The 12046-nt window shown below is 39.9% G+C and overlaps 1 protein-coding gene across 7 annotated transcripts in view; it reads left to right on the top strand.

Annotated features, from left to right (window-relative positions):
* The window catches only part of CEP135 (centrosomal protein 135), an 86192-nt gene that overhangs the window by 6549 nt on the left and 67597 nt on the right, over positions 1–12046 (top strand). For all 7 annotated transcript variants that reach the window (XM_060148126.1, XM_060148124.1, XM_060148123.1 and 4 more), the window contains exons 3-5: positions 6534–6724; positions 7999–8166; positions 10611–10752. In XM_060148126.1, the coding sequence (XP_060004109.1) occupies positions 6534–6724; positions 7999–8166; positions 10611–10752 (501 nt within the window). The remainder of the gene's footprint in view (positions 1–6533; positions 6725–7998; positions 8167–10610; positions 10753–12046) is intronic.

Below are 12046 nucleotides of genomic sequence, written 5' to 3'. Positions count from 1 at the left end.
TATATATGTGCCGCATCTTCTTTATCCATTCATCCGATGATGGACACTTAGGTTGTTTCCATCTCTGGGCTATTGTAAATAGAGCTGCAATGAACATTTTGGTACATGACTCTTTTTGAATTATGGTTTTCTCAGGGTATATGCCCAGTAGTGGGATTGCTGGGTCATATGGTAGTTCTATTTGTAGCTTTTTAAGGAACCTCCATACTGTTCTCCACAGTGGCTGTATCAATTTACATTCCCACCAACAGTGTAAGAAGGTTCCCTTTTCTCCACACCCTCTCCAGCATTTATTGTTTCTAGATTTTTTGATGATGGCCATTCTGACTGGTGTGAGATGATATCTCATTGTCGTTTTGATTTGCATTTCTCTAATGATTAATGATGTTGAGCATTCTTTCATGTGTTTGTTGGCACTCTGTATATCTTCTTTGGAGAAATGTCTATTTAGGTCTTCTGCCCATTTTTGGATTGGGTTGTTTGTTTTTTTGTTATTAAGCTGCATGAGCTGCTTGTAAATTTTGGAGATTAATCCTTTGTCAGTTGCTTCATTTGCAAATATTTTCTCCCATTCTGAGGGTTGTCTTTTTGTCTTCTTTATGGTTTCCTTTGCTGTGCAAAAGTTTTTAAGTTTCATTAGGTCCCATTTGTTTACTTTTATTTTTATTTCCATTTCTCTAGGAGGTGGGTCAAAAAGGACCTTGCTGTGATTTATGTCATAGAGTGTTCTGCCTATGTTTTCCTCTAAGAGTTTGATAGTGTCTGACCTTACATTTAGGTCTTTAATCCATTTTGAGCTTATTTTTGTGTATGGTGTTAGGGAGTGTTCTAATTTCATTCTTTTACATGCAGCTGTCCAGTTTTCCCAGCACCACTTATTGAATAGGCTGTCCTTTCTCCACTGTACATTTCTGCCTCCTTTGTCAAAGATAAGGTGACCATATGTGCGTGGGTTTATCTGTGGGCTTTCTATCCTGTTCCATTGATCTATATTTCTGTTTTTGTGCCAGTACCATACTGTCTTGATTACTGTAGCTTTGTAGTATAGTCTGAAGTCAGGAAGCCTGATTCCTCCAGCTCCATTTTTCGTTCTCAAGATTGCTTTGGCTATTCGGGGTCTTTTGTGTTTCCATACAAATTGTGAAATTTTTTGTTCTAGTTCTGTGAAAAATGCCAGTGGTAGTTTCATAGGGATTGCATTGAATCTGTAGATTGCTTTGGGTAGTAGAGTCATTTTCACAATGTTGATTCTTCCAATCCAAGAACATGGTATATCTCTCCATCTATTTGTATCATTTTTAATTTCTTTCATCAGTGTCTTATATTTTTCTGCATACAGGTCTTTTGTCTCCTTAGGTAGGTTTATTCCTAGATATTTTATTCTTTTTGTTGCAATGGTAAATGGGAGTGTTTTCTTGATTTCACTTTCAGATTTTTCATCCTTAGTGTATAGGAATGCCAGAGATTTCTGTGCATTAATTTTGTATCCTGCTACTTTACCAAATTCATTGATTAGCTCTAGTAGTTTTCTGGTAGCATCTTTAAGATTCTCTATGTATAGGATCATGTCATCTGCAAACAGTGACAGCTTTACTTCTTCTTTTCCAATTTGGATTCCTTTTATTTCCTTTTCTTCTCTGATTGCTGTGGCTAAAACTTCCAAAACTATGTTGAATAAGAGTGGTGAGAGTGGGCAACCTTGTCTTGTTCCTGATCTTAGTGGAAATGCTTTCAGTTTTTCACCATTGAGGACGATGTTGGCTGTGGGTTTGTCATATATGGCCTTTATTATGTTGAGGAAAGTTCCCTCTATGCCTACTTTCTGCAGGGTTTTTATCATAAATGGGTGTTGAATTTTGTCAAAAGCTTTCTCTGCATCTATTGAGATGATCATATGGTTTTTCTCCTTCAGTTTGTTAATATGGTGTATCACGTTGATTGATTTGCGTATATTGAAGAATCCTTGCATTCCTGGAATAAACCCCACTTGATCATGGTGTATGATCCGTTTAATGTGCTGTTGGATTCTGTTTGCTAGTATTTTGTTGAGGATATTTGCATCTATGTTCATCAGTGATATTGGCCTGTAGTTTTCTTTCTTTGTGACATCCTTGTCTGGTTTTGGTATCAGGGTGATGGTGGCCTCGTAGAATGAGTTGGGGAGTGTTCCTCCCTCTGCTATATTTTGGAAGAGTCTGAGAAGGATAGGTGATAGCTCTTCTCTAAATGTTTGATAGAATTCGCCTGTGAAGCCATCTGGTCCTGGGCTTCTGCTTGTTGGAAGATTTTTAATCACAGTTTCAATTTCAGTGCTTGTGATTGGTCTGTTCATATTTTCTATTTCTTCCTGATTCAGTCTTGGCAGGTTGTGCCTTTCTAAGAATTTGTCCATTTCTTCCAGGTTGTCCATTTTATTGGCATAGAGTTGCTTGTAGTAATCTCTCATGATCTTTTGTATTTCTGCAGTGTCAGTTGTTACTTCTCCTTTTTCATTTCTAATTCTATTGATTTGAGTCTTCTCCCTTTTTTTCTTGATGAGTCTAGCTAATGGTTTATCAATTTTGTTTATCCTTTCAAAGAACCAGCTTTTAGTTTTATTGATCTTTGCTATCGTTTCCTTCATTTCTTTTTCATTTATTTCTGATCTGATTTTTATGATTTCTTTCCTCCTGCTAACTTTGGGGGTTTTTTGTTCTTCTTTCTCTAATTGCTTGAGGTGCAAGGTTAGGTTGTTTATTCGAGATGTTTCCTGCTTCTTAAGGTGGGCTTGTATTGCTATAAACTTCCCCCTTAGAACTGCTTTTGCTGCATCCCACAGGTTTTGGGTCGTTGTGTCTCCATTGTCATTTGTTTCTAGGTATTTTTTGATTTCCTCTTTGATTTCTTCAGTGATCACTTCATTATTAAGTAGTGTATTGTTTAGCCTCCATGTGTTTGTACTTTTTACAGATCTTTTCCTGTAATTGATATCTAGTCTCATGGCGTTGTGGTCCGAAAAGATACTTGATACAATTTCAATTTTCTTAAATTTACCAAGGCTTGATTTGTGACCTAAGATATGATCTATCCTGGAGAATGTTCCATGGGCACTTGAGAAAAATGTGTATTCTGTTGTTTTTGGATGGAGTGTCCTATAAATATCAATTAAGTCCATCTTGTTTAATGTATCATTTAAAGCTTGTGTTTCCTTATTTATTTTCATTTTGGATGATCTGTCCATGGGTGAAAGTGGGGTGTTTAAGTCCCCTACTATGAATGTGTTACTGTCGATTTCCCCTTTTATGGCTGTTAGTATTTGCCTTATGTATTGAGGTGCTCCTATGTTGGGTGCATAAATATTTACAATTGTTATATCTTCTTCTTGGATCGATCCCTTGATCATTATGTAGTGTCCTTCTTTGTCTCTTTTAATAGTCCTTATTTTAAAGTCTATTTTGTCTGATATGAGAATTGCTACTCCAGCTTTCTTTTGGTTTCCATTTGCATGGAATATCTTTTGCCATCCCCTTACTTTCAGTCTGTATGTGTCTCTAGGTCTGAAGTGGGTCTCTTGTAGACAGCATATATAAGGGTCTTGTTTTTGTATCCATTCAGCTAATCTGTGTCTTTTGGTGGGAGCATTTAGTCCATTTACATTTAAGGTAATTATCGATATGTATGTTCCTATTCCCATTTTCTAAATTGTTTTGGGTTCGTTATTATAGGTCTTTTCCTTCTCTTGTGTTTCTTGCCTAGAGAAGATCCTTTAGCATTTGTTGTAAAGCTGGTTTGGTGGTGCTGAACTCTCTCAGCTTTTGCTTGTCTGTAAAGGTTTTAATTTCTCCATCAAATCTGAATGAGATCCTTGCTGGGTAGAGTAGTCTTGGTTGCAGGTTTTTCTCCTTCATCACTTTCAGTATGTCCTGCCACTCCCTTCTGTCTTGTAGGGTTTCTGCTGAGAGATCAGCTGTTAACCTTATGGGGATTCCCTTATGTGTTATTTGTTGTTTTTCCCTTGCTGCTTTTAATATGTTTTCTTTGTATTTAATTTTTGACAGTTTGATTAATATGTGTCTTGGCGTATTTCTCCTTGGATTTATCCTGTATGGGACTCTATGTGCTTCCTGGACTTGATTAACTATTTCCTTTCCCATATTAGGGAAGTTTTCAACTATAATCTCTTCAAATATTTTCTCAGTCCCTTTCTTTTTCTCTTCTTCTTCTGGAACCCCTATAATTCGAATGTTGGTGCGTTTAATGTTGTCCCAGATGTCTCTGAGACTGTCCTCAGTTCTTTTCATTCTTTTTTCTTTATTCTGCTCTGCAGTAGTTATTTCCACTATTTTATCTTCCAGGTCACTTATCCGTTCTTCTGCCTCAGTTATTCTGCTATTGATCCCATCTAGAGTACTTTTAATTTCATTTATTGTGTTGTTCATCATTGCTTGTTTCATCTTTAGTTCTTCTAGGTCCTTGTTAACTGATTCTTGCATTTTGTCAATTCTATCGTCCATTCTATCTCCAAGATTTCGGATCAACCTTACTATCATTATTCTGAATTCTTTTTCAGGTAGACTGCCTATTTCCTCTTCATTTGTTAGGTCTGGTGGGTTTTTATCTTGCTGCTTCATCTGCGGTGTGTTTTTCTGTCTTCTCATTTTGCTTATCTTACTGTGTTTGGGGTCTCCTTTTTTGCAGGCTGAAGGTTCGTAGTTCCTGTTGTTTTTTGTGTCTGTCCCCAGTGGCTAAGGTTGGTTCAGTGGGTTGTGTAGGCTTCCTGGTGGAGGGGACTAGGGCCTGTGTTCTGGTGGATGAGGCTGGATCTTGTCTTTCTGGTGGGCAGGTCCACGTCTGGTGATGTGTTTTGGGGTGTCTGTAGACTTATTATGATTTTGGGCAGCCTCTCTGCTAATGGGTGGGGTTGTGTTCCTGTCTTGCTAGTTGTTTGGCATAGGATGTCCAGCCCTATAGCTTGCTGGTCGTTGAGTGAAGCTGGGTGCTGGCCTTGAGATGGAGATCTCTCGGAGATTTTTGTGGTTTGATATTATGTGCAGCTGGGAGGTGTCTTGTGGACCAGTGTCCTGAAGTTGGTTCTCCCACCTCAGAGGCACAGCACTGACTCCTGGCTGCAGCCCCAAGAGCCTTTCATCCACAGGGCTTCTTAATTTGGGATGATTCGTTGTCTAGTCAGGTATTCCACAGATGCAGGGTATATCAAGTTGATTGTGGAGCTTTAATCCGCTGCTTCTGAGGCTGCTGGGAGAGATTTCCCTTTCTCTTCTTTGTTCTCACAGCTTCCAGGGGCTCAGCTTTGGATTTGGCCCCGCCTGTGCGTGTAGGTCGCCGGAGGGCGTCTGTTCTTTGCTCAGACAGGACGGGTTTAAAGGAGCCGCTGATTCGGAGGCTCTGGCTCACTCAGGCCGGGGGGTAGGGAGGGTCACGGAGTGTGGGGCGGGCCTGCGGCGGCAGAGGCCAGCGTCACGTTGCAGCCTGAGGCGCGCCGTGCGTGCGTTCTCCCGGGGGAGTTGTCCCTGGATCCCGGGACCCCGGCAGTGGCGGGCTGCACAGGCTCCCCGGAAGGGCGTGTGGCCAGTGACCTGTGTTCGCACACAGGCCTCCTGGTGGCGGCAGCAGCGGCCCTAGCGTCTCATGTCTGTCTCTGGGCTCCGCACTCTTAGCGGCGGCTCGCGCCCGTCCCTGGAGCTCTCTCAAGCAGCGTTCTTAATCCCCTCTCCTCGTGCACCAGGAAACAAAGAGGGACGTAAAAGTCTCTTGCCTCTTCAGCAGGTCCAGACTTTTCCCCGGACTCTCTCCCGGCTAGCCGCGGTGCACTAACTCCCTGCAGGCTGTGTTCACGCCGCCAACCTCAGTCCTCTCCCGGCGCTCCGACAAAAGCTGGAGCCTCAGCTCCCGGTCCCGCCCGCCCCGGCGGGCGAGCAGACAAGCCTCTCGGCTGGCGAGTTCCGGTCGGCCCGATCCTCTGCGCTGGAATCTGTCCGCTTTGCCCTCCGCACCCCTGCTGCTGTGCTCTCCTCCGCGGCTCCCAAGCTCCCCCACTCCGCCTCCCGAAGTCTCCACCCGCGAAGGGGCTTCCTAGTGTGTGGACACTTTTCCTCCTTCACAGCTCTCTCCCGCTGGTGCAGGACCCGTCCCTATCCTTTTGTCTCTGTTTAGTTTTTTCTTTTGCCCTAACCAGGTACGTGGGGGGTTCCTTGCCTTTTGGGAGGTCTGAGGTCTTCTGCCAGCGTTCAGTAGGTGCTCCGTAGGAGTTGTTCCACGCGTAGATGTATTTCTGGTGTATCTGTGGGGAGGAAGGTGATCTCCGCGTCTTACTCTTCCGCCATCTTCCCGGAAGTCTCTCCTGTTTTGAGAAGTTTTTGAGTACTTTCTGGTACCTTGAAAGACTCCTAGTGTTTGTTTTTGTTTGTTTGTTTTTAGATTTGAGCTCACTTAACATTAACATTTATTTTAAGTCTTTTTACAAATATGTTTTTAGTTATTAAAAGTTAATGGAATGTTTCCTTGTATTTACATTTTCTGTTCTTGAATATTAGTGATCTAGTTCATACAACAGAAAGTCTTCGGAAATCAAAATTATCTGCTGTGAAAGCTGAAAAAGAAAGTGCCAATTTTGATTTTGTATTGGAACCTTATAAACTTGAAAATGCAAAATTGAGTAAGGAAAATAATGAATTATACCTGGAATTAATGAAACTGAGAGAACAATCAGGCCAACACATTAAAGGTAAAATATTGTGATTTTTTTTTTTTTTTTTTTTTGCGATACGTGGGCCTCTCACTGTTGTGGCCTCTCCCGTTGCGGAGCACAGGCTCTGGACGCACAGGCTCAGCAGCCATGGCTCATGGGCTCAGCCGCTCTGCCGCATGTGGGATCTTCCCGGACCGGGCCACGAACCCGCGTCCCCTGCATCGGCAGGCGGACTCTCAACCACTGCACCACCAGGGAAGCCCAAATTTTGTGATTTTTAAAATGCAATATTTTTGCCCTTTTTATTTTATATGTAAGAAAGCCTAGTCTACCTTTAAAACTGTTGATTAGAAAATGTGATAGTCATCCTATTGACACCTCTTGAAATATTGTAGGGTGTGTTGAAGAGTTTCCAAGAAGGAAAGTAAATTTGCATTCCATAACTGTATTCATTTTTACTTTATGTGGATTAAATTTTTAGAATTAAAATTGCTGTAGAGGGCCCTCCCTGGTGGCACAGTGGTTAAGAATCCACTTGCCAATGCAGGGGACATGGGTTTGAGCCCTGGTCCGGGAAGATCTCACATGCCGCAGAGCAACTAAGCCCGTGCACCACAACTACTGAGCCCATGTGCCACAACTATTGAAGCCCATGTGCCACAACTGCTGAAGCCTGTGTGCCTAGAGTCCATGCTGTGCAACAGAAGAAGCCCGCGCACGCTGCAACTAGAGAAAAGCCCGCACATGGCAACAAAGACCCAACGCAGCCATAAATAAATTAATTAATTAATTTAAAAAAAAATTGCTGTAGAAAATATTAAATGCTGGAACTGAAGAAATGTTCTTGAAATAAGTTTTGTTTTTCTCTTAACTGAGAGAAAGCCATGTATCTGTCGTTCTGATTCTTTAATATCCCGTCTTTGATCTGGAAGGTAGAATTAGAATGATTTCAAAGGTACTGGGCAAAGGGTAATTATATGGCTAACTTATTATAAAATCTTCTCATATTCAATAGGAAGCCCTGTCTGATACCTGGCATGAATTCATAATCCCTTAGCTTCATATTCAATTTACTGGATCAAAAGTCATGATTTATATTAGGCTCATACCACAGAAGAAAAATATAATTCCTTTTTGTGCTTAGTGACTTATTTGCAGTTTGTTAATAGTGGTAGAAAAGGTATAGCCTTTCTAACAAAGCATACATGAGAATCAGGTGGAGCCTTTCAAATTACTATGACTTTTTGTATTTTGTGAAATGGAAGAATTTCTAGATTGTAAAATACTCTTTGAATCTTTTTCATTTTAAGAGTTGAAAACCACATTGAAAAAGTGTGCACGTGAAACAGCTGATCTGAAATTTCTAAATAATCAATATGTTCATAAACTCAAACTTTTGGAGAAAGAGAGTAAAGCTAAGAATGAAAAAATTCAACAACTTCAAGAAAAGAATTTGCAAGCTATAGTACAAACTCCAGGTGAGTCTGTTCCCTCTCAAAACAAATTGTACGTATGTAATATTTTAAAGATATTAGAACTGTTGACTGAAACGGGACTTTGGATTTTCATGCTTAGACTTTAGTATTTGAAAAGATGTACTTGGCTAGTCACAAAAACTTTTAAATTTATTTCTGAAGATCCAGCTTATATTCTATACATGTGCTTAGAAATTTATGTAATAATAACTTCTTAGATACAAGTAGTCTGGCTTCAGTGCCCAGAGTTTTATTTACTTAATCATTAATTTAAATTCTTTTTTCTATTATTTTTATCATTATTATTATTTCAGTTATAAAAGTAATTCATACTCATTAAAGAATTTGGAAATGATGTACTTTCTTATTTCTTAGTTTTACTCTTTTTTTTTTTTTTTTTTTTTTTTTTGCGGTACACGGGCCTCTCACTGCTGTGGCCTCTCCCGCCGCGGAGCACAGGCTCCGGACGTGCAGGCCCAGCGGCCATGGCTCACGGGCCCAGCCACTCCGTGGCATGCGGGATCCTCCCAGACCAGGGCATGAACCTGCGTCCCCTGCATCAACAGGCGGACCCTCAACCACTGCGCCACCAGGGAAGCCCTATTTTACTCTTTTTAGCTTTATGCTCAGTAGTTCTCAAGCAAGAAAAAAGAAATGATGGGGTATATGCAGAGTTGGTGGTTGTCTGGTCATAAAGTCAGTGGAACAATCTCCAGTACTAGTAACCAGATCATTGAGATGTCTAAACCATGGGATTAAGATTATGGAAGTAAGTGAGGTGTAGGAAAGTGCTGAATTATGAGACTAGGTAGAGACTGAAGTAATTTGGTCAGAATGAAGATTGCCATCAGAAGAGAGTTGAAGATCTGGGCACTGGCACAGTTCTAACCAGTGACAAAGTCCAGGCGTAATCATGTTATTGTGGGCCTATAGCTGAGTGAAGAGGAGACTCATGAGAGTTGAGGAATTGTGAACCGAGGGGTCAGGGTCAGGGAGGAATCAGTGGGATTTGAAATGGCAGGAAGTGAGTTGGAGAGGGAAGACCATGAGCCAAAGGCAGAAAAGATGGAGAAATGTGGGAGAAGATCTCAGAAGTACCTAGAAGATTAAGAAAACAAAAAAGGATTCTCTGAGAAAAGAGTGGGACAGATTCAAGAGAGATTTAGGAGGTGTAATCTCTAAAATTTAGTGACTGAATATGGTAGACTTGGTAAGTAGAGGAATTCCTAAATTTCTGTTTGAAGGGAATGAGTGGGTGGATGATGGTAATATTTCTTAAGGTAGAGAATGTGGAAAGCAGAACAGGAGTCCACCCTCCACAAAGGGTGTGTTGAGTATGTTATACCTACAGGACATTCACACTGAGATTTCTAGTATGCAGTGGGATATGTAGATCTGTTCTCAGCAGTATGATCCCAGATGGAGATTCACATTTGGGAATCATTGGAATATCATGAGAATTGTAGCTCTGAATGTGGTAGGAATTATCTAGTAAGATTATGTAGACTGGAAAGAGAGGAGAACCAAAGACAGACCCTAGGAAAATTGGCATTTAAGGCACAGGTGGAAGAAGAGGGTCTTTGAAAGAAACTGAGGAGCAACCAAGGAGGAAAACCAGGAGATAAGGGAAGAAGAAAATGGTTTACCTGTTCAGGTGTGTATACAAGCAGGTCATTTAAATACTTTTGACCCAGTTTCTTCATCCTCAAAACAAAAGATTAGGAGTATAAAAAATTTGTTAGAATTCTAATGAAGACAAAGTTGAGAGTTATGTTTGTTCTTTGTGAGGGTCGATTAGTTTTTCAAGTACATGTCTAATCTTGGCCAGATACTGGAAAAGGTAAATTATCCATGTGGCTTGGACCAAGGCAGGATATATCTAACCATAAAAATAAATTACTCCTGCTAGTTTTAAGGATAATTGAGACAATTTACTAATTAAGAAATTATACTAATTCAGGGTATACTTTCCACTATATACTAATTTGGCTTCTTAAAGTTTCAGTTATCTTCTCCTTTGGCATTGCTTAATAAGCATGTTTATTTTAGTTATCACTACCTTAAGCTCCTCGTTTGACAGTTTTCTGCTGGTGATGATTTCTTGAGCTCATAATAGCGAATACCACAAGGCACACTCAACTTTCATCTTGCCGAAGTCTGGTCATCTCTTGGAGGAACGGATTAAATCTGGGCATATGTACCAAGCATGCAGAAAATAAAGCTTGTTTTATAACCATATCTTGTTGAGGTTTTTAGGAATGCATTGTTTAAAGATCAGGTGGGTATTTATATATAAGGGAGAAAACATTTTATCAGTATGTAATATGAGCTAGAGACACACTTTATAACTAAAAGGCTAACCTTCTGAAATATTTAATTCTAAGACAGTGTTTTGTTTTGTTTTTAATTTTTTTTTTTTTTTTGAAATACACATTTGCTTTTTTTAGGTGGCAAGAAAAGAAGTATTGCTTTCAGGCGCCAGCGTATGCAAATTGATGAACCAGTCCCTCCTTCTGAAGTCAGTTGTTACCCAGTTCCTCAGCCAGATGACCCTTACATTGCAGACCTCCTGCAAGTGGCTGATAACAGGTGCATTAAATAATTCTTTGTTGGCTTCAGTTAATTGATCACTTGGTTCCCCTTCAGTCTCTTCATAGTAGGGCTTCTGTCTTCTTAACTAGCGTATCTCTGGTGCCTAGCACAGAACCTTGCACAAGCACTCAGTAAATGCTTTCTGAGTGTATTCTGAATATAGAAGGTTTTTACTTCTTTTGAAACTTTTGATTTCAAAGAGATCATATATCTGATGTTTCTGTCCATATTTGATTTAAAACAATTTAGTGCCATCTAGAGCCTATTTCAGTAGAGTTGCTTTGACATTTAGTTTCATCACCCAGTAAATCTTTTACAGACTCCTTATTACTTCAGATTTTTGTCAAATACCAGTAGACATGAGTAGACTTGTAACTGGCTTTGAAATTCTGCTTCATGATTCTCTAGCTGTATATGTTGATATTTCCTTAAATTGGAATCAGATATAAATTGTTTTAATTAAAACTTCATTAAGTTCTCTGGAAAAGGCACTATGTAACTGTTCTGGGGATGTAAAGATGAATAAGGTGGTGTTGCAGCTTTTGAGAAGCTTATAACCCAGTATAATAAAGATGAGACAAAGGAATACACAAAATGCCATTAAGAAAATTATAAGAGGTACAGAGGAGTGAGAGAGCACTAGTGACAGCCTCTGTGGTCTTAGCTGCAGAAACAGTTTAAAGTACGGAACACACTAGTGGAAATGGTTAGTGCAGTTAGCTTTTTACTTTGTAGATTATGCAGAGAATATGGGGGAGTTTTCTACTTTATTAATCTCAATATAGCCAAAAAAAAAAGACATTGAGGAACCAATTAGGATCTTTTAGCTCAGTTCATCTCACACAGTATTATGTACCTGTATTTATATAGTTATCTGACCTTACCCATGAAATATCTCGTGTTTTGTTTTTATGGTACAGTTATAATCTAGGACTTAGTGTGTTAGTATTATGCAAGAAGTTTTTGGGGGCTACATGTGTTATCATTTTCTGTCTTTTTCTTTCACCTTAATGTTCTTCTTCATTCTTCTTTTCTATCAAACCATCATAGGTAGCATTAGTCTCTTGATTATCTTGTTTGGTTTAATTTGCATGTGCACATTTAACTGTATTCAGAGTCATTCGTGCATATGTAAGTGTGGTTGCATACATACTCCTATCCTACACCTAGATTGGTAGGAAATGTTGGTTCCAGTAATGGCAGGGACGAGCAGTGTTTAGCCTTACTCACCCCTACTCCATGGAAAATCTCTTTTTTTTTTTTTTTTTTTTTTGCGGTATGCGGGCCTCTC

This window comes from Lagenorhynchus albirostris, chromosome 4 (genome assembly GCF_949774975.1).
Source record: "Lagenorhynchus albirostris chromosome 4, mLagAlb1.1, whole genome shotgun sequence".
Classification (NCBI taxonomy): domain Eukaryota; kingdom Metazoa; phylum Chordata; class Mammalia; order Artiodactyla; family Delphinidae; genus Lagenorhynchus; species Lagenorhynchus albirostris.
Note: the sequence above shows the minus strand (reverse complement) of the source record. Positions and strands in the feature narration are given on the sequence as shown.